The following is a 22,863-nucleotide window of genomic DNA, read 5'->3' on the forward strand; positions in this document are numbered from 1 at the left end:
TTGAACCTGGGAGACGGAGGTTGCAGTGAGCCGAGATCACGCCACTGTACTCCAGCCTGGGCGACAGAGCGAGACTCCATCTCAAAAAAAAAAAAAAATCCAACATCCCTTCATGATAAAAACCCTGAAAAAGCAAGGCATCAAAGGAACATACCTCAAAATAATAAAAGTCAACTATGACAAACCCACAGCCAACATCATACTGAATGGGCAGAAAGCATTCCTCTTTAGAACTGGAACAAGACAAGGAAGCCCACTCTCATAATTCCTATTAAACATAGCACTGGGATTCTTAGCCAGAGCAATTTGGCAAGAGAAAGAAAGAAAAGGCATCCAAATAGGAAGGAAAGAAGTCAAACTATCTCTCTTCACTGATGATATGATTCTGTACCTAGAAAATCCTAGAGACTCCACCAAAAGGCTCCTGGAACTGGTAAATGACTTTAGTGAAATTTCAGAATACAAAATCAATGTACAAAAATCAGTAGCATTTCTATATACCAATAATGTTCAAGTCAAGAGTAAAATCAAGAATGCAGCCCCATCTACAATATCCACAAATTAAAATATCTATGAATACACATAACCAAGGAAGTAAAAGATCTCCGTGAGAAAAACTACAAAACACTGCTGAAAGTAATCATAGATGACACAAGAAATGGAAAAACATTCCACACTCTCAGATTGGAAGAATATGGTTTAAATGACCATACTACCCAAAGCAATTCCAGTGTTGATAGGAATTCAACACTATTCCTATCAAACTGCAAACATCATTTTTCACAGAACTATGAAAAACTATTCGAAAATTCACTTGGAACCAAAAAAGAATCCAAAGAGCCAAAGCAATTCTAAGCAAAAAGAACAAAGCTGAAGGCATCACATTACCCAACTTCAAACTATACTAACCAAAACAGCATGTTACTGGTACAAAAACAGACTCACAGACCAATGGAAAAGCATACAGAACCCAGAAATAAAGCCACGCACCAATATCCATGTGATCTTTGACAAAGTTAACAAATAAGCAATGGGAAAAGCATTCCCTATTCAATAAATGGTGGTGGCATAGCTGGCTAGCCATATGCAGAAGAATGAAACTGGATCCCTACCTTTTACCATATACTAAAATTAACTTAAGATAGATTAAAGACTGACATGTAGACCTCAAACTGTAAGATTCCTGGAAGAAAGCATAGGAAATAGCATTCAGGACACTGGATTTGGGAAAAAATTTGTGACTAAGTCCACAAAAGCAATTGTAACAAAAACAAAAATTGACAAAGTGAGGCCTAATTAAACAAAAGAGCTTCTGCAAATTAACACAGGAACAGAAAACCAAATACCACAGATTCTTGCTTATAAGTGATAGCTAAACATTGAGTACTCACGGACATAAAGATGGCAACAGTAGACACTGGTGACTATCAAAGAAAGAAGAGAGGGAGGGGAGCAACGGTTGAAAAACTAATTATTGGGTACTATGCTCAGTACCTGGGTGATGGGATAAATCATATCATAAACCTTAGCATCATGCAATATAGCCAGGTAACAAACCTACAGTTGTACACCCTGAATCTAAAATAAAAGTTGGAAAGACAATATATTATAATAAATCAAAATAATCCAAACTAATAATATACTCTACCAAAAGCTAAACATCCAGAAAAAAAGAAAATTGGTCTTAAAATATGATTTTTTACAAATCAGAGTATCCACAATTTCTGAATTTATTGGTTTAATTGTACATGCTGTATAATTAAATAATTTAAATTTAAGCTGTGGAAGTTTATATTATTTTGAGCCTTGAAAGGAATGTGGCTATGTAGCCTGAGTCGTGTAGCATGCAGCTACAACTTCTGCTTTCTTCTATAAATGAATAGGAAGACCAAACGGCCCCAGAGATAAGATCCCTCAAGACTATTACTCCTCTTTATGGAATGTTATGGCAATCGTCCTGCATGTAGCAATCAAACAACTATAACATGTGTACTGACCTTGGACAGAAAATGTTGTAACCCTACTAAATGTCCCTGTCTCTGCCTATATAAGTGAAACTTTAACTTCTCCCCTTTGAAGCATGAATTCTATTCCTTTGGAGCCTATATTTCCCAGGTGGTACTCTCACAGCTTGTGCTCAAATAAACTCTATATTTAATCATATTTTCTGTATCTCATTATTTAAAGTTGACAATGCATTCAACTAAGAATGTGTCACAGAGTTGAATTTATAAATAATGTTTATTCAAAAAATGAAAGAATTGATTCAATTATATAAAAAAATCTGGCTTGGGACAAATTACTTAAGTCTCTTTCTCTAAACTTCTATAGAAACAAAACAAACAGTATTATCCAACTTGTAGAGTTGTTTTTAAAATTATGTATATAATAATACATTTTAAAATACCTAGCACAATGCTTAACAAAATTCAGGTACTTGATATTAACTTGCTTCTTTCACACTGACCTAGAAAATGAGGTGCATTTGGGAAAAAGTACATACAAAGAAATAAATAAATAAGGAGTCCATTCCGAGATGGCCAAATAGAAACTGGAGTGGAGCTCCAGTCTGCAGCTCCCAGTATGATAGATGCAGAAGATGGGTGATTTCTGCATTTCCAACTGAAGTACCTGGTTCATCTCAATGAAACTGGTTGGACAGTGGGTGCAGCACACGGAGAGCGAGCCGAAGCAGGGCGGGGCATCCCCTCACCCAGGAAGCACAAGGGGTCGGGGGACTTCCCTTTCCTAGCCAAGGGAAGCCGTGACACACCATACCTAGAAGAACGGGACACTCCCGCCCAAATACTATACTTTTCCCATGGTCTTAGCAACCGGTAGACCAGGAGATTCTCTCCCATGCCTGGCTCAGTGGTCCCATGCCCATGGAGCCTTGCTCACTGCTAGCCCAGCAGTCTGAGATCGACCTGTGAGGCAGCAGCCTGGTGGGTGGAGGGACGTCGGCCATTGCTGAGGCTTGAATAGGTAAACAAAGCAGCCAGGAAGCTTGAACTGGGCAGAACCCACCTCAACTCAGCAAGGCGTACTGCCTCTATAGACTCCACCTCTGTGGGCAGGGCATAGCTGAATAAAAGGCAGCAGAAACTTCTGCAGACTTAAATGTCCATGTCTGACAGCTCTGAAGAGGGCACTGGTTCTCCCAGCACACTGTTTGAGATCTGAGAATGGACAGACTGCCTCCTAAAGTGGTCTCTGAGCCCCATGTAGCCTAACTGGGAACACTTCCCAGTAGGGGCTGACAGACACCTCATACAAGCGGGTGACCCTCTGGGAAGAAGCTTCCAGAGGAAGGATCAGGCAGCAATATTTGCTGTTCTGCAATGTTCGCTGTTCTGCAGGTTCCACAAGTGATACCCAGGCAAACAAGGTTTGGAGTGGACCTCCAGCAAACTCCAACAGACCTGCAGCTTAGGGACTTGACTGATAGGAGGAAAACTAACAAACAGAAAGGAATAGAACCAACATCAACAAAAAAGACATCTACATCAAAACTTCATCTGTAGGTCACCAACATCAAAGACCAAAGATAGATAAAATCACAAAGATGGGGAGAAACCAGACCAGAAAAGTTGAAAATTCTAAAAACCAGAGCACCTCTTACCCTACAAAGGATCGCAGCTCGTCACCAGCAATGCAACAAAGCTGGACAGAGAAAAGTTGACAAAAGTAAGCTTCAAAAGCTCGGTAATAACAAACTTCTCCAAGCTAAAGGAGCATGTTCTAACTCACGGCAAGGAAACTAAAAACCTTGAAAAAAGGTTAGATGAATGGCTAACTAGAATAAACAGTGTAGAGAAGACCTTAAATGACCTGATGAAGCTGAAAACCATGGCACAAGACCTTCGTGACACATGCACAAGCTTCAGTAGCCAATTTGATGAAGTGGAAGAAATGGTATCAGTGATTGAAGATCAAATTAATGAAATAAAGTGAGAAGACAAGATTAGAGAAAAAAATAGTAAAAAGAAATGTGAAAAGACCAAATTAACGTTTGATTGGTGTACCTGAAAGTGACAGGGAGAATGGAACCAAGTTGGAAAACACTCTTCAGGATATTATCCAGGAGAACTTCCCCAACCTAGAAAGACAGGCCAAAATTCAAATTCAGGAAGTACACAGGACACCACAAAGAGACTCCTCAAGAAGAGCAACCCCAAGACACATAATAATCAGATTTACCAAGGTTGAAATGAAAGAAAAAATGTTAAGGGCAGCCAGAGAGAAAGGTCGGGTTACCCACAAAGGGAAGCCCATCAGACTAACAACAGATCTCTCAGCAGAAACCCCACAAGCCAGAAGAGAGTGGGGGCCAATATTCAACATTCTTAAAGAAAAGAAATTTCAACCCAGAATTTCATATCCAGCCAAACTAAGCTCCATAAGTGAAGGAGAAATAAAATCCTTTACACACAAGCAAATGCTGATAGATTTTGTCACCACCAGGCCTGCCTTACAACAGCTCCTGAAGAAAGCACTAAACATGGAAAGGAACAACTAGTAACAGCCACTACAAAAACATGCCAAATTGTAAAGACCATAGATGCTATGAAGAAACTGCATCAATTAACGGGAAAAACAACCAACTAACAACATAATGACAGGATCAAATTCACACATAACAATATTAACCTTAAATGTAAATGGGCTAAATGTTCCAATTAAAAGACATGGACTGGCAAATTGGATAAAGAGTCAAGACCCATCAATGTGTTATATTCAGGAGACACATCTCCCATGCACAGACACACATAAGCTCAAAATAAAGGGATGGAGGAAGATCTACCAACCAAATGGAAAGCAAAAAAAAGCAGGTGTTGCAATCCTAGTCTCTGATAGAACAGACTTTAAAACCAACAAAGATCAAAAGAGACAAAGAAGGCCATTACATAATGCAAAACGGATCAATTCAGTAAGAACAGATAACTATCCTAAATATATATGCACCCAATACCGGAGCACCCAAATTCATAAAGCAAGTCCTTAGAGACCTACAAAGAGACTTAGACTCCCACACAATAATAATGGGAGGCTTTAACATCCCACTATCAATATTAGACAGATCAACGAGACAGAAAAAGATCAACCTTTTGACAGAAGGTTAAAAGGATATCCAAGACTTGAACTCAGCTCTGCACCAAGCAGACCTAATAGACATCTACTGAACTCTCCACCCCAAATCAACAGAATATACATTCTTCTCAGCACCACATAGCACTTATTCTAAAATTGACCACATAATTGGAAGTAAAGCACTCCTCAGCAAATGTAAAAGAACAGAAATCACAACAAACTGTCTCTCAGACTACAGTGCAATTAAACTAGAACTCAGGACTAAGAAACTCACTCAAAACCGCACAACTACACGGAAACCGAACAACTTGCTTCTGAATGACTACTGGGTACATAACACAATGAAGGCAGAAATAGAGATGTTCTTTGAAACCAATGAGAACAAAGACGTAACATACCAGAATCTCTGGGACACATTTAAAGCAGTGTGTAGAGGGAAATTTATAGCACTAAGTGCCCACAAGAGAAAGCAGGAAAGATCTAAAATTGACACACTCACATCACAATTAAAAGAACTAGAGAAGCAAGAGCAAACACATTCAAAAGCTAGCAAAAGGCAAGAAATAACTAAGATTAGAGCAGAACTGAAGGAGATAGAGACACAGAAAACCCTCCAAAAAATCAACGAATCCAGGAGCTGGTTTCTTGAAAATATCAACAAAATTGATAGACCACTAGCAAGACTAACAAAGAAGAAAAGAGAGAAGAATCAAACAGACGCAATAAAAAATGATAAAGGGGATATCACCACCGACCCCACAGAAATACAAACTACCATCAGAGAATACTATAAACACCTCTACGCAAATAAACTAGAAAATCTAGAAGAAGTGGATAAATCCCCAGAAACATACACCCTCCCAAGACTGAGCCAGGAAGAAGTTGAATCCTTGAATAGACCAACAACAGGCTCTGAAATTGAGGCAATAATTAATAGCCTACCAACCACAAAAAATCCAGGACCAGATGGATTAACAGCCAAATTCTACCAGAGGTACAAAGAGGAGCTGGTACCATTCCTTCTGAAACTATTCCCATCATTAAAAACGGGGGAATTCTCCCTAACTCATTTTATGAGGCCAGCATCATCCTGATACCAAAGCCTGGCAGAGACATAACAAAAAAAGAGAAATTTAGACCAATATCCCTGATGAACATTGATGCAAAGATCCTCAATAAAATACTGGCAAACAGAATGCAACAGCACTTCAAAAAGCTTATCCACCACGATCAAGTCAGCCTCATCCCTGGGATGACAGGCTGGTTCAACATACGCAAATCAATAAATGTAATCCATCACATAAACAGAACTGATGACAAAAACCACATGATTATCTCAATAGAGGCAGAAAACGCCTTTGACAAAATTCAACTGCCCTTCATGCTAAAAACTCTCAATAAACTAGGTATTGATGGAATGTATCTCAAAATAATAAGAGCTATTTATGACAAACCCACATCCAATATCATACTGAATGGCCAAAAACTGGAAGCATTCCCTTTGAAAATCGGCACAAGACAAGGATGCCCTCTCTCACCACTCTCATTCAACATAGTGTTAGAAGTTCTGGCTAGGGCAATCAGGCTAGAAAAAGAAATAAATGGTATTCAATTAGGAAAAGAGGAAGTCAAATTGTCCCTGTTTGCAGATGTCATGATTGTATATTTAGAAAACCCCATCAGCTCAGCCCAAAATTTCCTCAAGCTGATAAGCAACTTCAGCAAAGTCTCAGGATACAAAAATCAATGTGCAAAAATCACAAGCATTCCTATGCACCAGTAACAGACAAACAGAGAGCCAAATCATCAGTAAACTCCCATTCACAATTGCTACAAAAAGAATAAAATACCTAGGAATCCAACTTACGAAAAATGTGAAGGACCTCTTCAAAGAGAACTCCAAATCACTGCCTAAGTAAGTAAGAGTACACAAACAAACAAATGGAAGAACATTCCATGCTCATGGATAGGAAGAATCGATATCTTGAAAATGGCCATACTGTCCAAGGTAATTTATAGATTCAATGCCATCCCCATCAAGCTACCAATGACTTTCTGCACAGAATTGGAAAAAACTGCTTTAAAGTTCATATGGAACCAGAAAAAGAGCCTGCATAGCCAAGACAATCCTGAGCAAAAAGAACGAAGCTGGAGACATCATGCTACCTGACTTCAAACTATACTGCAAAGCTACGGTAACCAAAACAGCATGGTACTGGTACCAAAACAGATATACAGACCAATGGAACAGAAGAGAGGCCTCAGAAGTAACACCACACATCTACAACCATCTGACCTTTGACAAACCTAACAAAAACAAGAAATGTGGAAAGGACTCCCTATTTAATAAATGGTGCTGGGATAACTGGCTAGCCATATGTAGAAAGCTGAAACTGGATCCCTTCCTTACACCTTATACAAAAATTAATTCAAGATGGATTAAGGACTTAAATGTTAGACCTAAAACCATAAAAACCCCAGAAGAAAATCTAGGCAATACCATTCAGGACATAGGCATGGGCAAAGACTTCATAACTAAAACATCAAAAGTAATGGCAACAAAAGCCAACATTGACAAACGGTATCTACTTAAACTAAAGAGCTTCTGCTCAGCAAAAGAAACTACCATCAGAGTGAACAGGCAAGCTACAGAATGGGAGAAAAATTTTGCAATCTACCCATCTGACAAAGGGCTAATATCCAGAATCTACAAAGAACTAAAACAAATTTACAAGAGAAAAAAAAAACATCAAAAAGTGGGCAAAGGATATGAACAGACACTTCTCAAAAGAAGACATTTATGCAGCCAACAGACACATGAAAAAATGCTTATCATCGCTTGTCATCAGAGAAATGCAAATCAAAACCACAATGAGATACCATCTCACACCAGTTAGAATGGCGATCATTAAAAAATCATCAAACAATAGATGCTGGAGAGTATGTGGAGAAATAGGAATGCTTTTACGCTGTTGGTGGGAGTGTAAATTAGTTCAACCATTGTGGAAAACAGTATGGCAATTCCTCAAGGATCTAGAACTAGAAATACTATTTGACCCAGCAATCCCATTACTGAGTATATACCCAAAGGACTATAAATCATGCTGCTATAAAGACATATGCACAAATATGTTTATTGCGGCACTATTCACAATATTAAAGACTTGGAACCAACCCAAATGTCCATCAATTTTCGACTGGATTAAGACAATGTGGCACATATACACCATGGAATACTACGCAGCTATGAAAAAGGGTAAGTTCATGTCCTTTTCAGGGACATGGATGAAGCTGGAAACCATTATTCTCAGCAAACAATCACAAGGACAGAAAACCAAACATGGCATGTTTTCACTCATAGGTGGGAATTGAACAATGAGAACACTTGGACACAGGGTGGGGAACATTATACACCAGGGCCTGTGAGGGGATGGGGTGCTCAGGGAGGGACAGCATTGGGAGAAATACCTAATGTAAATGACGAGTTGATGGGTGCAGCAAACCAACAGGACACATGTGTACCTGTAACACATGTATACATGTAACAAACCTGCACATTGTGCACATGTATCCTAGAACTCAAAGAATAATAATTTTAAAAAGTTTAAAAAATAAATAAATGAAAGAAGATTTATATTTATATATGTTCATATATATATAGTATATAAAAACCAATCAACAATACTAGACAATGATTTAAGTACTAAAATGAAGTAGATAAGCCTTTTCATGGATTTATGTCATCATTTCTATACCTGGCCTCAAATCTTTTTTTTTTTTTTTTTTTTTTTTTTTTGTGATAGAGTTTCTCTTGTTGCCCAGGCTGGAGTGCAATGGAGCGATCTCTGCTCACTGCAACCTCCACCTCCTGGGTTCAAGCGATTCTCCTGCCTCAGCCTCCCAAGTAGCTGAGATTACAGGTGTGCACCACCATGTCTGGCTAATTTTGTATTTTCAGTAGAGACAGGGTTTTACCATGTTGGTCAGGCTGGTCTCGAAATCCTGACCTCAAGTGATCCACGCATCTCAGCCTCCCAAAGTGTTGGGATTATAGGCATGAGCCACCACCCCAGCCTTGGCCTCAAATCTAATGTTACAACTTTATTCAATCATTTATTGATTGCTGTACTCAGTTCACTAGTACATCTTAAAAGTGTCAGGGCACATCTCTGACTCTCAAGGAATTTACAGTCTAGTAGAGGAGAGAAACATATAAACAATTATAGTATAGCGTTCTGGCATTTTGATAGAAGTTGTAAAGTGAAGAGTAGTTCAGTGAGGATGGAGGATGATATAGGGGAGAGAAGCTTTGTAGAGGTCCCAAAGTAAGAGACAGCAACTTTCTTTCCTAGATGTGAGAATCCTACCTTAGGCTAGCTTAAGAAGGAAGACATGTTTTTATTTAAACCCAATGCCTATTTATTTTAAATAACAGATAACATTCACATGATTGAAAATTCAAAACACTCAAACTGATATTTGTAGTAAGAAATCTCCCTCCTGCCTCCATCCTCATTCATTTGACTAACTTCTCATTGTGTCTCCAGTCACCCAGCACTCCACTACAGAGGCAGCTAATGCCATCAGTGTAAGAGATAGCTAATGTCATCAGTGTCTTAAACATTCTCCAGATATTTAATGTATCATAAGGAAATGTGAATATAGTTCCCCCTCTTTTGCAAATATTTTTACTAACCCAATGACAGTGTTCAGAATATTTCACAGAGTCTAGAGATCCCCATGCTCTTATCCGGCTTCACCCTCTCTGTCTTAGTCAAGTAGGCTCGCTTCACTCACTGATCCTGCCCTGGCAGCATCCATCGCCATGTGTTCATTCAACAAATATCTCTTGAATGCCAGGTGTGCCTGGCAATGGGGACACAGCAGTGAATAAATCAGACAAATATCCCTGCTCTCATGGAACTTGCTAGTGGAGTTCTCTCCATAGCTCTCTAGTAGAGGAAGAAACCAAAATACAACATAAATATCAATATATTAGAAAGTGATAAGTGCCATGGAGGGAAAAAAATGAAATAGGGAAGGAAGACATGAAATGCTAAGATGGACAGCAAAGGTCTCACTAAGAAGGAAAAAGGGAAATGGGCTTAAGTGTATATCTGTAGGAAGAATGATCTGGGTGGGGTATAAGAGCCAAAGCCCTGAGGCAGGATCTAGCCCGTCCTATTGGAAGAACAGCAAGGAAGCTTATGTGGCTGGAAAGAAGAAAAGAAAGGATGCAGTCAGAGAGCACCAGGAAGCTAGATGGCACATAATATTGTAGGCCATTGTGAGGTCTTGGCTTTCACAGGGAGGCATGCAGGGAGCAATGGGAGAGGCAGATACTGAACCCAACAGAACCAGCAGCACTGCAGGTGCAGGGTTAGCGCAGAGCCAGGAGCGCCAAGCGCAGATGTAGTAAATGCAAGTAGGTCATCAGGTGAAGGTTAAGGACCTAAAAACGGTTAGAGATAGTGGAGCCGGGGCACAGAATAAAAACCCATTTCAACAGGAGGAAAACATAAAAGCAGAAAAGATTCTGCCTACTTCTTGTTGAAATATTCCACATAATCCAGAGAATAAGGACTGGAAGTCCATGTTAAAATGCATTTTAAATTCTCAGTTTCTCATTTGCATTGGCAGTAACTTCAATTGCTATAATTCTAAACAGCCTTTTATAAAAATTATCTTAGCAAATAAATTTTGACTATCAAAGCTCATTGCTTTTTAAAGATTTTTCCATTGTAGGCATATTTGTTGCCAAGCACCCATTTGTTTTGCCTTTCAGTACTAACTTTTTTATCCTTACTCTCATTTCATTGAGAAGTTTCTGGTAGGTGTGGTCGAAGGTAGTAGTTATTATTGTTTTGATAGACATATAAATTATGCTAGGAAAGCTGTGATTTATTTCAGTTCTTCTTTTGCAGATAAATTAATCAACATAATTCCCTCAGTCTTCCAAGCAATTGAAAAAAAACTACTATTTTTCTCCCAATTATTGCTTTAGACCTCTATTTGTTTATAATTTTCTTACCACCTATTGCTTTATCTTTTACAACCTGACTTCCAGTTTCACTACTTCACCGAACTTGCTGTCTCTAAAGCTTTCTTCTTTGTTTATATCCCTCTAGACTTATCTTTGACACTTAAGACCATACTCCTTTTTTTTTTTCTTTTTGAGATAGGGTCTTACTCTATTGCCCAGGCTGCAGTGCTATGGCCCAATCTTGGCTCAGTGCAACCTCCACCTCCCAGATTCATGTGATTCTTCTGCCTCAGCTTCCTGAGTAGCTGGGATTACAGGCATGCGCCACCATGCCTGGCTAATTTTTTTTTTTTTTTTTTTTTTTTAAGTAGAGATGGGGTTTCACCATGTTGACCAGGCTGGTCTCAAACTCCTGACCTCAAGTGTTCCACCAACCTTGGCCTCCCAGAGTGCTGGGATTACAGGTGTGATTTTTGAATGGCACACTCAAATTCTATGATATTCTATGATAACATTCATTCATAGTCTAATGAGAAGAAAAGGACAACCAATGAAGGCAAAGACCATGGAGACAAAATATGTATACACGAACATAGCCTAAGTGAGAGGCAGAGCTGAGTCACAGCAGGGGCTCAGTTAGGAAGGAATTTTATTTTAAACCCAAGAAAAGCCTTAGGAGTCATTTAGGCCAATGCCCTCATTTTATAAGATGAAATAATGAGGTGTAAAAAATGTGTCATGAAGACTTTGTCTACAAGTGATAGAAAACAGCAACTAAATTTGGCTTAAACAATAGGAAATATATTCTCCCATACAACATGATGTCCAAACATCGTGCATCAAGGAGCTTATAGCTGCTCCTCTCTGTAGTTCTCTTGGCAAGGCCACCTTTCACGTGTTAGCATTAACTTGCAGATGTGAGCAAGATAGCTGCAGCAGTTATCAGACTCAATATGTCTGACATATTGGTCACATCTGGAAGAATAAAAATGGACACGTTTCTATTGAGTCTCTTGTCAGTAGCAAAGAAATCTGACCAAGAAGCCCTAAGACTTTCTCTCTTATCACTTGCCCATTTCTAAAGCATCACTGCCAAGGGAAATGAGATTCCAAGATTGGCTTAGCTTTGGTCTCAGCTTGTAATAGAATCAGTGCTGGGGAGTCAAGGTTAAACAGAGTGACTATAATCAAAACATTACTTATAGGACTGAGATACTTTTATGCCTATGTTTGTTCTACTACACTTCTAAGAATTTGCTTCTTTACCTGCTGTCCAATGACGGACTCAACTCTTCTTTCTTTTTGCAAACTCCTCTGGGGAGCTTACTTATTCTTTTTGTAATTACTTTAGGTTTCTGTGGAAGTGGCATAGGGTAACGGTAAACACTAATTTTAGAGCCATGCTGCCTGGGTTCAAATATAGGCCTCCACCACGTCTAACTGCATGCGTTACCTTAGGCATGTTATTTAAGTCCCTTCCTCTTCTATAAAGGGGGACACTAAGAGAATCCACCTCGTAGAGATACCGTGAGAAGTACATAAGTTAATACATACTAAGTGCTCAGATTGATGCCTGTTATACAAAAAGTCCTCTATAAGTGTGTGCTAGTATTAAGGGGCATCTACTACTTTTGCATGTCCAGTATCTGTTCCCCCATCTTCTGATAAGTGTTTCCATTTTCCTTTGAAGAACCACCCTTCTGCCATGCCATATGATATTAGCGTAATTCTAGTCAGTATAAAGAGCTCCCAACCCACACTGAGCAAAAGGTGGGCACAAAGGCCAAGAAAATCCAATCTTACCATTTCCCCCAGAATCTGAATCTTATGAAGGACTTGAAGAAAACAGTTAAAATTCAGTCTCTCTAATGTCAATGCCTTAAAGAGGCTTTTCCTGAGCCTCTGCTTCCTACATTCCTGGAACTATTTTGTCCTTTCGAAAATCTGATTAATAATCCTTCCTTTCACTCTTTTAGCTACCCAATACCCTTTAATAACCCTTTATTGCTTAAATTAGCCAAAATTGATTTCCATTTTTTGTATAATCACTATGTTGAAAACATAGGACTCCCAAATTAACTCAAAGAGTAACTTTATTTTTGTCTCTCATCTCTTTGAATCTATTCAAGAGCCTAGCTCTTCTCTGGATCCTTCACATAGATAGCATAGAAGTTAAGACAGTGGCTCTAAAGTCAAACTTTTTTTCTTTTTTCCTGAGATAGAGTCTCATTCTGTTGCCCAGGCTCAAGTGCTATGGCACGATCTCGGCTCACTGCAACCTCCGCCTCCCGAGTTCAAGATATTCTTGTGCCTCAGCCTCCTGAGTAGCTGGGATTACAGGTGCCCGCCACCATGCCCGGCTAATTTTTATATTTTTAGTAGAGACAGGGTTTCACCACGTTGACCATGTTGGTCTCAAACTCCTGACCTCAGGTGATCCACCAGCCTCGGCCTCCCAAAGTGCTGGGATTACAGGCATGAGCCATTGCGCCTGGCCTAAAATCAAACATTCTGGACTCATTTCTAGCTCTACCTCCCACTAACTCTGTTACTTAGTATATCTTTGCCTCAGTTTCCTTACCTATAAAATAGGGGAATAATAAAATCTACTTCATTAGGATACAGTAAAACTTAAAATGATTTCCCAAATGTAAAATGCTTGGAAGTGTACCTAGCTCCTCATAACCCAAAAAATGTGAACAGAGCAGATGACAGAAGTGGTCCAATGAGGTCATCTCTCATTGACATCGGGCCCTGACCATTTTTTGTTTATATCCTTTGGTTCACATCAACCCCCTCCTCTTTTCTAAGTCATTCAAGACTTAAAGCACTGCCACTTCCTCAAGGTCTACATTGATCTACAAAGACCATATTAACTTGATACTTTACTTGTAGACATTATACTCCATAACAGATACATTAATCTTGACTTCAAATCATTTCTATTGTTTTCAAATTATGATCGGGTATAAATCATGACTCCCCAACAAAAAGAGTGTTCGAAGAATAATATATTATTTTATGTCCTTCTTGTTAGTTAACCTAGAGTAAGGCTCCCAGTAAATCCTTAATAATTAACTTCTGAATGGCTCTCTGAACAGCTAAATGTGTTTCCAATCACATTACTTCTGGGTTTGTAGAGCTGCAAGTCTTTAGGCCTATGTTTTTATTGTATGTGTAAACACACAAAATAGACAAAAGTCTAGAATGTCCCATTTTCTTCCCACATTGACCCACAAACATTGGGTATCCAATAAGTACTGTTAACTATTACAAAAAGACTAAAAACTTCAGGAGCTACATATACTAATTATATTAATAAATATGGGAGGAAATTCCAAATGCATCTGCTACTGTGAAGATTTAAAACTATAATACTGAAAGATATTGTTTTATTTAAAAATATAGAACATGAAAATAAAAGAAACAGATACACTTACATACTTTATTCCCTTCTAATACTTTTATTTTTTCAAATGAGAGTAATTCCCATAAGAATTGTTAATGAAGGACAAAGTTGAGAAGGTGACTACCATATATTTTTATTGTCATTTCTGGAGAAATTTTTATTTTTTAAATTCTGCATAACTTAACGTACATAATCTTCTCTCTTTGATTTCTCTAAGCGTGAGAAAAAAATGTACTTAGAAATAAAAACTTCTGTTGATATCCACAGGCATATCATCTAATATAAAAAGATGGCACGGTTGAGTTGTTTGAGTTGCTTTTTAGTGATGTGAAAAAGTCATTCGGGAAAAAGAAACTGAGGAAGACTAGACTCAATTCCATGTGAAACTATCTGTGAAATGCAGATACATAAACTGACTCACTTAACCAACCCTGGGAACAAGCTAACATGTAAATGACACTTCTATAAAATTCCATACTTTCTGGGTTATTGTTATGTTTAGTGGATATGGTTATTTCAAAATTAAGAAAAAATGCTTTTTGCTAAATGCTACCAACTGTGAAATTTTCAACCAGACCAACTCTTCATTTTTTTTCTATGGGAATATTCAATCTAGGAGAAAAAGAAAGGGGAAGGTAGAGAAAGATAAAAGGACAAAAACTACATATCTTACTTGGATTGTGCAAGACAGCCTGGTGCAACCACATTACAATTTTCCTCCTCAGTTTGGAGTGCAGTGAGCTCTATCATGTTAACCATCACATCATTTGTGTGGCCTGGGAGCTGGGGAAGTGCTGAAATGATCTTCTCTACTAAGTTGTCTCCATGATGTCCAACTGCTCCTGTTTAAGCAGACAAGAAGATGTAAACTCATAAAATAGGAGGAAAAAGCAAGCTGGATAAATGTTTTATCACATGCTTTCTATCAAAAATAACAAACATTTTTAGTTTCTGTTCAACAAAACTCACATTTTGCCCTTTATACAACTAATCACATTCACAATCACCTAGTCAACATGTACCTCACAGGTTGTAATTAATGCTCCATGAGGGCAGACCTCATGTCTGCTCTGGCTAGTACTGTATCCCTAGCACCTAGCACAGTGCCTACACATAGCAGGCATCAACAAGCATTTGCTGAGTGAATGAATAAATAAACAAATAATGTGCATCTAGTCAGTCAGGTAAATAGTATCATAAGATGATACTATCCTGAAATTTTAAAGCTTAATTTTTTTTACATTGTTTTCTTTTCTTCTTTCTCTTCTTTCTTTCTTTTTTTTTTTTTTTTTTTTTTAATTTATTTATTTAGAGACAGAGTGTCACTCTGTTGCCCATGCTGGAGTGCAATCATAACTCACTGCAGCCTTGAACTCCTGAGCTCAAGCAATTCTCCCACCTTAGTTTCCCAGATAGTTGGAACTATTCCCAGATAGTTGGAAAATTAGCCACTATACCTGGCTAATTTTTTTGTTTTTAAGTCTCTCACTATGTTGCCCAGGCTGGTCTTGAACTCCTGGCTTCAAGAGATCCTCCTGCCTTGGTCTCCCAGCTGAAATTATAGTTGTAAGCTACTACGCTTGGCCTGAATTTCGCTTTTATTTTACTGATGAAGATATTAAAACCCCAAAGGGCTTAGGGACCTGGCCAAGAATAGCAGATCTCCCCTCCACTAGAACTATGTCTTCATAGTGGCAAAGGCCCTGTTTATCTAGTTCACCCTGTACCCACCAAGTCTACCATGGAAACTGGCAGCTAGTGGGCTCTCACCAAATATGTGTTGGATGAAGAAAAGAATAAATGAATGAATGGTAATGGCCTGCAATGACAGAAACATTTATTGAGTGCTTTCTGTGTACTAGGCACTGTTTTAGGTGTTTTACTTTAATTAATGAACTCGAATTAAAATTCAAGACTAATGACACAGTTCAAGGCTTTTTCCATGAAACCAACGTATCTCTATAAAAGTCATGATTGCTTGGAAGACATCATGCCAACAATGGGTAGGACTTGCCACATCTATTTGCTATAAGCCCATCGACTTCAAATCAATTAACATTTTGCTTCTAATGCCTCCCTAACTCTATCTCTCTGTTGTTTTTGCCATGTCATATTAATGGGAAAGAAGAATCAGGAAGGAAAGGCCAAACCAGGAACCCAAGGAATCATCATTATCACCACCATCATTTTCACCAAAACAGCTAATATTCATTGAGGGCTTGTGCTACATCAGGTCCTCAGTTCCACACTGTACATTCATTATCTACTTAATTCTTACAGCAACCCTAATATGTAGGTATTATTATGCTCACCTTGCTCAAGAACAAGTAAATAATTAACTTATACATTACAGAGTAAGAATTCAAATCCAGGAGCCAGATAACTCTAAAAACCATACTCTTAGTTTAAAAAAAAAAAAAAAAGGCACACTAAAGTGACTTATTACAGAACCGGCATGGGTGCTTCCAAGGTGACTTCTAAGGTTAAAAAAAGGGGTTCTTGTTCTACCAGTACAATCTTCATTTATTAGGTCTAGAAGGAACTATGTCTTATTTATGTTGTCTATGAAGTATAGTTGTCTCTCCAGCACTCAGGCTAGAAGTTGCTTGGTAAATACTTGCTGAATTAATGCCTATTGATTATAAATGGTCCTGGTATCCAGAGAGGGATCAGAAATCTCTAAGTGAATTATGTCTTTAAACTAAGGCTGAAATGGAGATATTAGGACTACCTCAGAGCATCAAGAATTTCTTTGTTTCTCAACTATTTCCTTCCTCAATTACTAAAAATTTTTAAAATCTTCATTTATCATCAAAATAACTTTTCTTTGAACTTGATGCCCAAATTCCTCTGATCCTTACCCCAAGCTATTCCCGTATTTCATCTGCCTTCCATAGACACAAGGCACAAACAAGTGTTCTATGTGTGCTGTCTTTCTTCCCTAACTTCTATAGCCTCTGCAATCTGGCTGTTGCTCATTCCTCCTTCCGACCCCAAACTCCCCAACCCCAAACTCAGGGATGTTCAGCAAGTCTCAGTTCATTAAACCCTCTGCAAATTGAAACTGTTAACAGTCCTCTTGAAATTTTCTGAATATGAGAAATCAAGACATAAAATATTTATTTTTAAGATGTAATGGCTAAGTTATTTTTATAGAACCAAAGTATAATTTATGTGACTAAAATATTGTATACTAACATTCTAAATGTTCAAAAGCAGATGAATCATTTTCTTTAAATTATAGTATATTTATTAAAGCAGTTCTCAAACTGAGATTTTTATTTTCTGCTATTTATATGCACTTCTAAACTTACTATGGTGAACATACATCCCTGTTGTAATAAGAATAAACACACACACAAAGTTTTATGAAAGGTTATCTTTGGATAGTAGGATTATGGTTGATGTTAACTCTACGAAAACTTCACTTTTCCCCAATGTTTGCTACAAAAGCACATGAGACTTATCCAATTAGTAAAACTATTCACATTTCATCAGAAACTGTTTAGAATATTACATTAGAGAAATAACAAAATGCCAATTTTTCATGACCGTGATTATTCGGCTTCTCAGATTTTATAAAAAGAATACATATTCTAATTAATGTACTCTTCTGTGAATACATTTTATCCCATATCCAGCTTCAGAGAATTCAATATTCATTTTTTAAATTTAATTAGTGCCATTTACATAATTCAAATATAGACTTAAGAATTTAGGGTCTATCGATGTCACAGTAACTTCAGATTCTCCTTTTATAAAATGAATAAAATGCCAAGATTTGTATCACATTTTAGTTTTCAAAGAGCTTAATTTTTATTTTATTAAAGAAAATGTAAAATATTATTTGAGATGCTCTAGGGTGCAAGTCAATCAGAACCCAGTCATTTCGTCCCTGCCCAACTTTTAACCTGACCAACAGCAATGTGGTCCTTAGTCTGGGCAAAGAATGGCTTCATTCCCAATGACATCTCTTCCAAAGAGGTGTAGGAAAAACAAAATGGAGACGAGGGTTCTAGTGGTCCCTTCCTCTACTAGTTTCTTGTGTAATTTGAGACAACTTCGATAAATGTGGTGCTGTTCTACCAATCTAAAAACTCAAGTTGGTCCAACTGACATCTAAGTATCCTTCAACCTCAGGATTTTTTATCCTAAATTAAGCCAATTGCTTCAAGGGCTAAACTTTTCAAATTACCAGGACCAGAAAATATCAATTCTGTATGATCCTGTGGATTATATGTGTGTTAGTGTCATTATCATAAGCCATGTAACATCTTCACTTGTCTCTAAGTCTTACATGGAATAAAATGAGAAGCAAGCATTGAGAAGTCTTCATAAGAGCTCAATCCATATATTCCGTTAGCTCTGTCCCTCTAGAGAATCCTGATTAATACACTTATGAAATGAACAGAGATCATCCATACCATTTTTAACACTGTCTTGAGTAACTAGAATTGTACTGATCTTGCAGAATCATGCAGGGGGAACCTTTCACTTACTCTACTTCATTTTTTTTCTCTAGCTGTTCTAGAAGATAGACATGTTAACTTATTTTACCCTCTCAATTACCCTCTGAGGTCCTTATTTTACAGATCAGGAAACTGAGAGGCAGAAGTTAGGTAACTTGCCCAAGGACTTTTGACTAGGAAAGGGCAGAGCTAAGATTGCTATAACTAAGCTCTCATAATCTCTTTAGTAATAGTAGTTACTATATATTGAGGATCTACCTCAATCCCCATACTCCTTACTTGATCCTATATAACATAAATCTGATCATGTCACATCACAGCTCAAAACTCTCCAACTGACTCCCATTATACCTTGGCTATTATTCTAAATCCTTATTTTAACATACAAAGGATTCCCTCTACCTACCCCACCAACTGATCTCCTATCGGTGTTCCCTCTTGCTCACAACACTTTAGCCAAACTAGCCTCCTACTGGTCCTCAAGCATGACACACATGCTCCCACCTTAGGCCCAATGCACTTGCCATTCCCTGGGTCTTATATGTTCTATCCTTAGGTAGCCACAGGGCATGCTTCCTCCCTTCTTTCAGTCTCTGCTCAAATGCCACAACCTCACAGAGGTCTTCCCTAGCTATTCTATTTAAAGTGGAAACTACATCACTTTTTTAGTATCTATCTAATCTCTTACCCAGTATATTAGTTGTATGTTGCTGCTAACAAATTATCTCAAAACTTACCATCTTAAAATCATATGTATTAATCTCACGGTTTCTATGCATCCAGGAATTCAGAGTGGCTTAACTGGGTCTGACTCAGAGACTCTCATAAAATTGCAGTCAGTATGTCAGCTGGGGCTGCAGTCATCTGAATGTTTGACTGGGCTGGAGGATCCATTGCTCAGATGGCTCACTCACAAAGCTATTGACAGGAGGCCTCAGTTCCTCATTGGCTGTTGGAAGGAATCCTATTTCCTCACTACATGGGCTTCCCACAGGGCTGCTTAAGTCTCTTCATGACATGGTAGCTAACTTCCGTCAGAGCCAGTGATCCAAAAGAACAAAGCAAGGAAAAAGACGCAATGCCTTTTAGGACCTGGTCTTGAAAATTACACTCTTGCGTTTCTGCCATATGCTATTTTAGGGATAAAGGGATAAGTGAGTCACTAAACCTAGCCCACACTCAAGGGGAGGGGAATTTAAACTCTATTTCTTGAAGGAAGACGTATCAAAGAATTTGTAGACATATGTATATAGAGAGAGACAAGGTCTTGCTCTGTTGCCCAGGCAAGGGTGCAGTGGCTCAATCATGGCTCACTGCAGCCTAGATTTCCCAGACTCAGGTGATCCTCCCACCTCAGCCTCCTGAAGAGCTGGCACTAGAGCATGCAACACCATGCCTAGCTAATGGGGTTTCACCATATTGCCAAGGCTGGGCTCGAACTTCTGGGCTCAAGAGATCCACCGCTTTGGCCTCCCAAAGTGCTGGGGTTACAGGTGTGAGCCACCACATCCAGCTTGTAGACATATCTTTAAACCACCATACCTACCTTCATTAATATTAATAGCCCATATTATTATACTGATATTAGTAATTTGTTGACTGTCTTCATTTCCAAACAAAATTTAAACTTCTTAACTGGAAGGATTTGGATATTTTTAGCACTATTTCCCCTATTCCTTGAGTAATAGATAATATGTATTTTTGAATGAAGGAATTATTTCAGGCCAGGCTCCATGGCTGATGCCTGTAATCCCAGCACTTTGGGAGGCTGAGGTGGGAGGGTCACTTGAAGTCAGGAGTTCGAGACCAGTCTGGCCAACATGGTAAAGCCCCATCTCTACTTAAATATATATATATATATAGATATAGATATAGACATAGATATAGATATAGATATAAATTAGCCAGTTGTAGTGGTATGTGCCTGTAATCCCAGCCACTCAGGAGGCTGAGGCACACGAATTGCTTGAACCCAAGAGGCGGAGGTTGCATTGAGCTGAGATTGAGCCACTGCACACCAGCCTGGGCAACACAGCAAGACTCTGTCTCAAAAAAAAAAAAAAAAAGGAATTATTTCATATTCTTCCCACAGGTTAGAATGCAGAAATATTATCTTTACAAATGAGAAAACCCTCAACAGCTCAATGCGGGTTAAATAGCACAAAAAATCACTAAGCCAGGATGTGAGGTTATCCTGGCATGGATCTAACATCAAAAATCTAGTCAGCCCTTTATATGGCTTCCCAATTGTGTCTCATACCCATTTATTTTAAATAGTATCTTCTGAACCCTGAAATAAAGATATAAGTTAGTTAGTTTGCATGTTTTGGAAAAGCAGATGGGGGAGAAAAAAAATCAGACACCTTTCTGAGCACTAATGCAGCACTGGAGTCCAACTATGTTTAGTCTCTGAAGCTGCTAACTTCTGGACACGCCATATAATGATCATCTCTACTGTATAGGACAACAGTTCTCAAACTTTTCCCACACCCACACATGAGTAGTCACTGGAGCAAACTGCTAAGGTTCAAATCCTAGCTCTGCCACTTAATACCTGTGTAATCTGAGGCAAGTTATTTAACTCCTCTATGCTTCAGTTTCATCTGTAAAATGGGGATAATTATAATACTTATCTCACAAATTATTGTGAAAATTAAAGGAATTTACATATTCAGAGTACGGAGATGAACAGTTCATTTTCAAATGTTAGCCATTAATAGTGGACTCAAATTTTAATACTTTGACAAGTGATATATAATCATACTTCAAAGCAAATATAAACACTTCAGTGTATCATAATCCCAGGATTAAGAACCATCCACTGGATTGAGAGTTAATCTTTAATCAAAAGGATTTTAATTTAAAAGTTTGCACGAAGCTGCTTGTAATCACAGAAGTTTGGAAGGCTGAGGTGGGCAGATTACTTGAGGTCAGGAGATCAAGACCAGCCCCGCCAACATGGTGAAACCCTATCTCTACTAAAAAACAAAACAAAACAAAACAAATACAAAAATTAGCTGGGCATGGTGGTGGCTTTCCTGCCTGTAATTCCAGCTATTTGGGAGGCTGAGGCACAAGAATCATTTGTACCTGGGAGGTGAAGGTTACAGTGAGCCGAGATGGCTCTACTGCACTCCAGCCTGGGCAACAGAGTGAGACTCTGTCTCAGAAAAAAAACAAAAGTTTACATGAAGCTAAAATTCAGAATTGAACTAAGAGAGTAAATTTAATTCCCAGCGTTACCACCATCTCCTACCTTTTAATTTTGAACTTGAAAACTATTAGCAAAACACTCTAGCCAATCTCAAGAGCCAGAACATGAAAGGAAACCAAACTCAAATATTTTAGGAATTCATGAATCAAGTCTCTTTTTAAATTGTCCCTGGAAACAAATCAGAAGCCAGAATAGCCCACAGAATGCTGTACTGAAATCCTCGGTACAAACATGCCCGACCCATAGGTGTCCAAACCCTGGGTAGTCTAGACATGGTCAAAGCAAGCCAGAATGAAAGATATGAGCATCAGTGGCCATTTACTTCTCAAACAATTATAACTTTTTATATTTAAGCCCTGAGTACTTATCAACTGGATAACTAGGAGAGAAAGGAACTTGACTATCTTGTTTACCACTGTTTCCCTATTACCTGGAACAGTGCTTAGCACAAAATAGGCACTCAATAAATATTTGTTTTAAAAAAAAGTACATTTAGACAAAGAAATACTACTTTTAGCAAAGATGATGACTGAAAGATGAGAAAGAAACTTGTCTACATTGTGAACATCATGATGTTAACAATGTTAAGTACTTATGAATTATTTGAGGTTATTTTTGATACTGCCAATTTCACATCTAAGAAGAAATACAAATATATACATTTTCTAATAGTAAATTATCAAGGCTAGCATCCAAA

The 22,863-nt window shown here is 38.2% G+C and overlaps 1 protein-coding gene across 3 annotated transcripts in view; it reads right to left on the reverse strand.

Moving 5' to 3' along the window:
* LOC105499566 (sec1 family domain containing 2) overlaps positions 1–22,863 on the reverse strand; it is a 486,957-nt gene that overhangs the window by 456,810 nt on the left and 7,284 nt on the right. For all 3 annotated transcript variants that reach the window (XM_011772201.3, XM_011772202.3, XM_011772203.3), the window contains exon 2: positions 15,157–15,325. In XM_011772201.3, the coding sequence (XP_011770503.2) occupies positions 15,157–15,325 (169 nt within the window). The remainder of the gene's footprint in view (positions 1–15,156; positions 15,326–22,863) is intronic.

This window comes from Macaca nemestrina, chromosome 3 (genome assembly GCF_043159975.1).
Source record: "Macaca nemestrina isolate mMacNem1 chromosome 3, mMacNem.hap1, whole genome shotgun sequence".
NCBI lineage: Eukaryota > Metazoa > Chordata > Mammalia > Primates > Cercopithecidae > Macaca > Macaca nemestrina.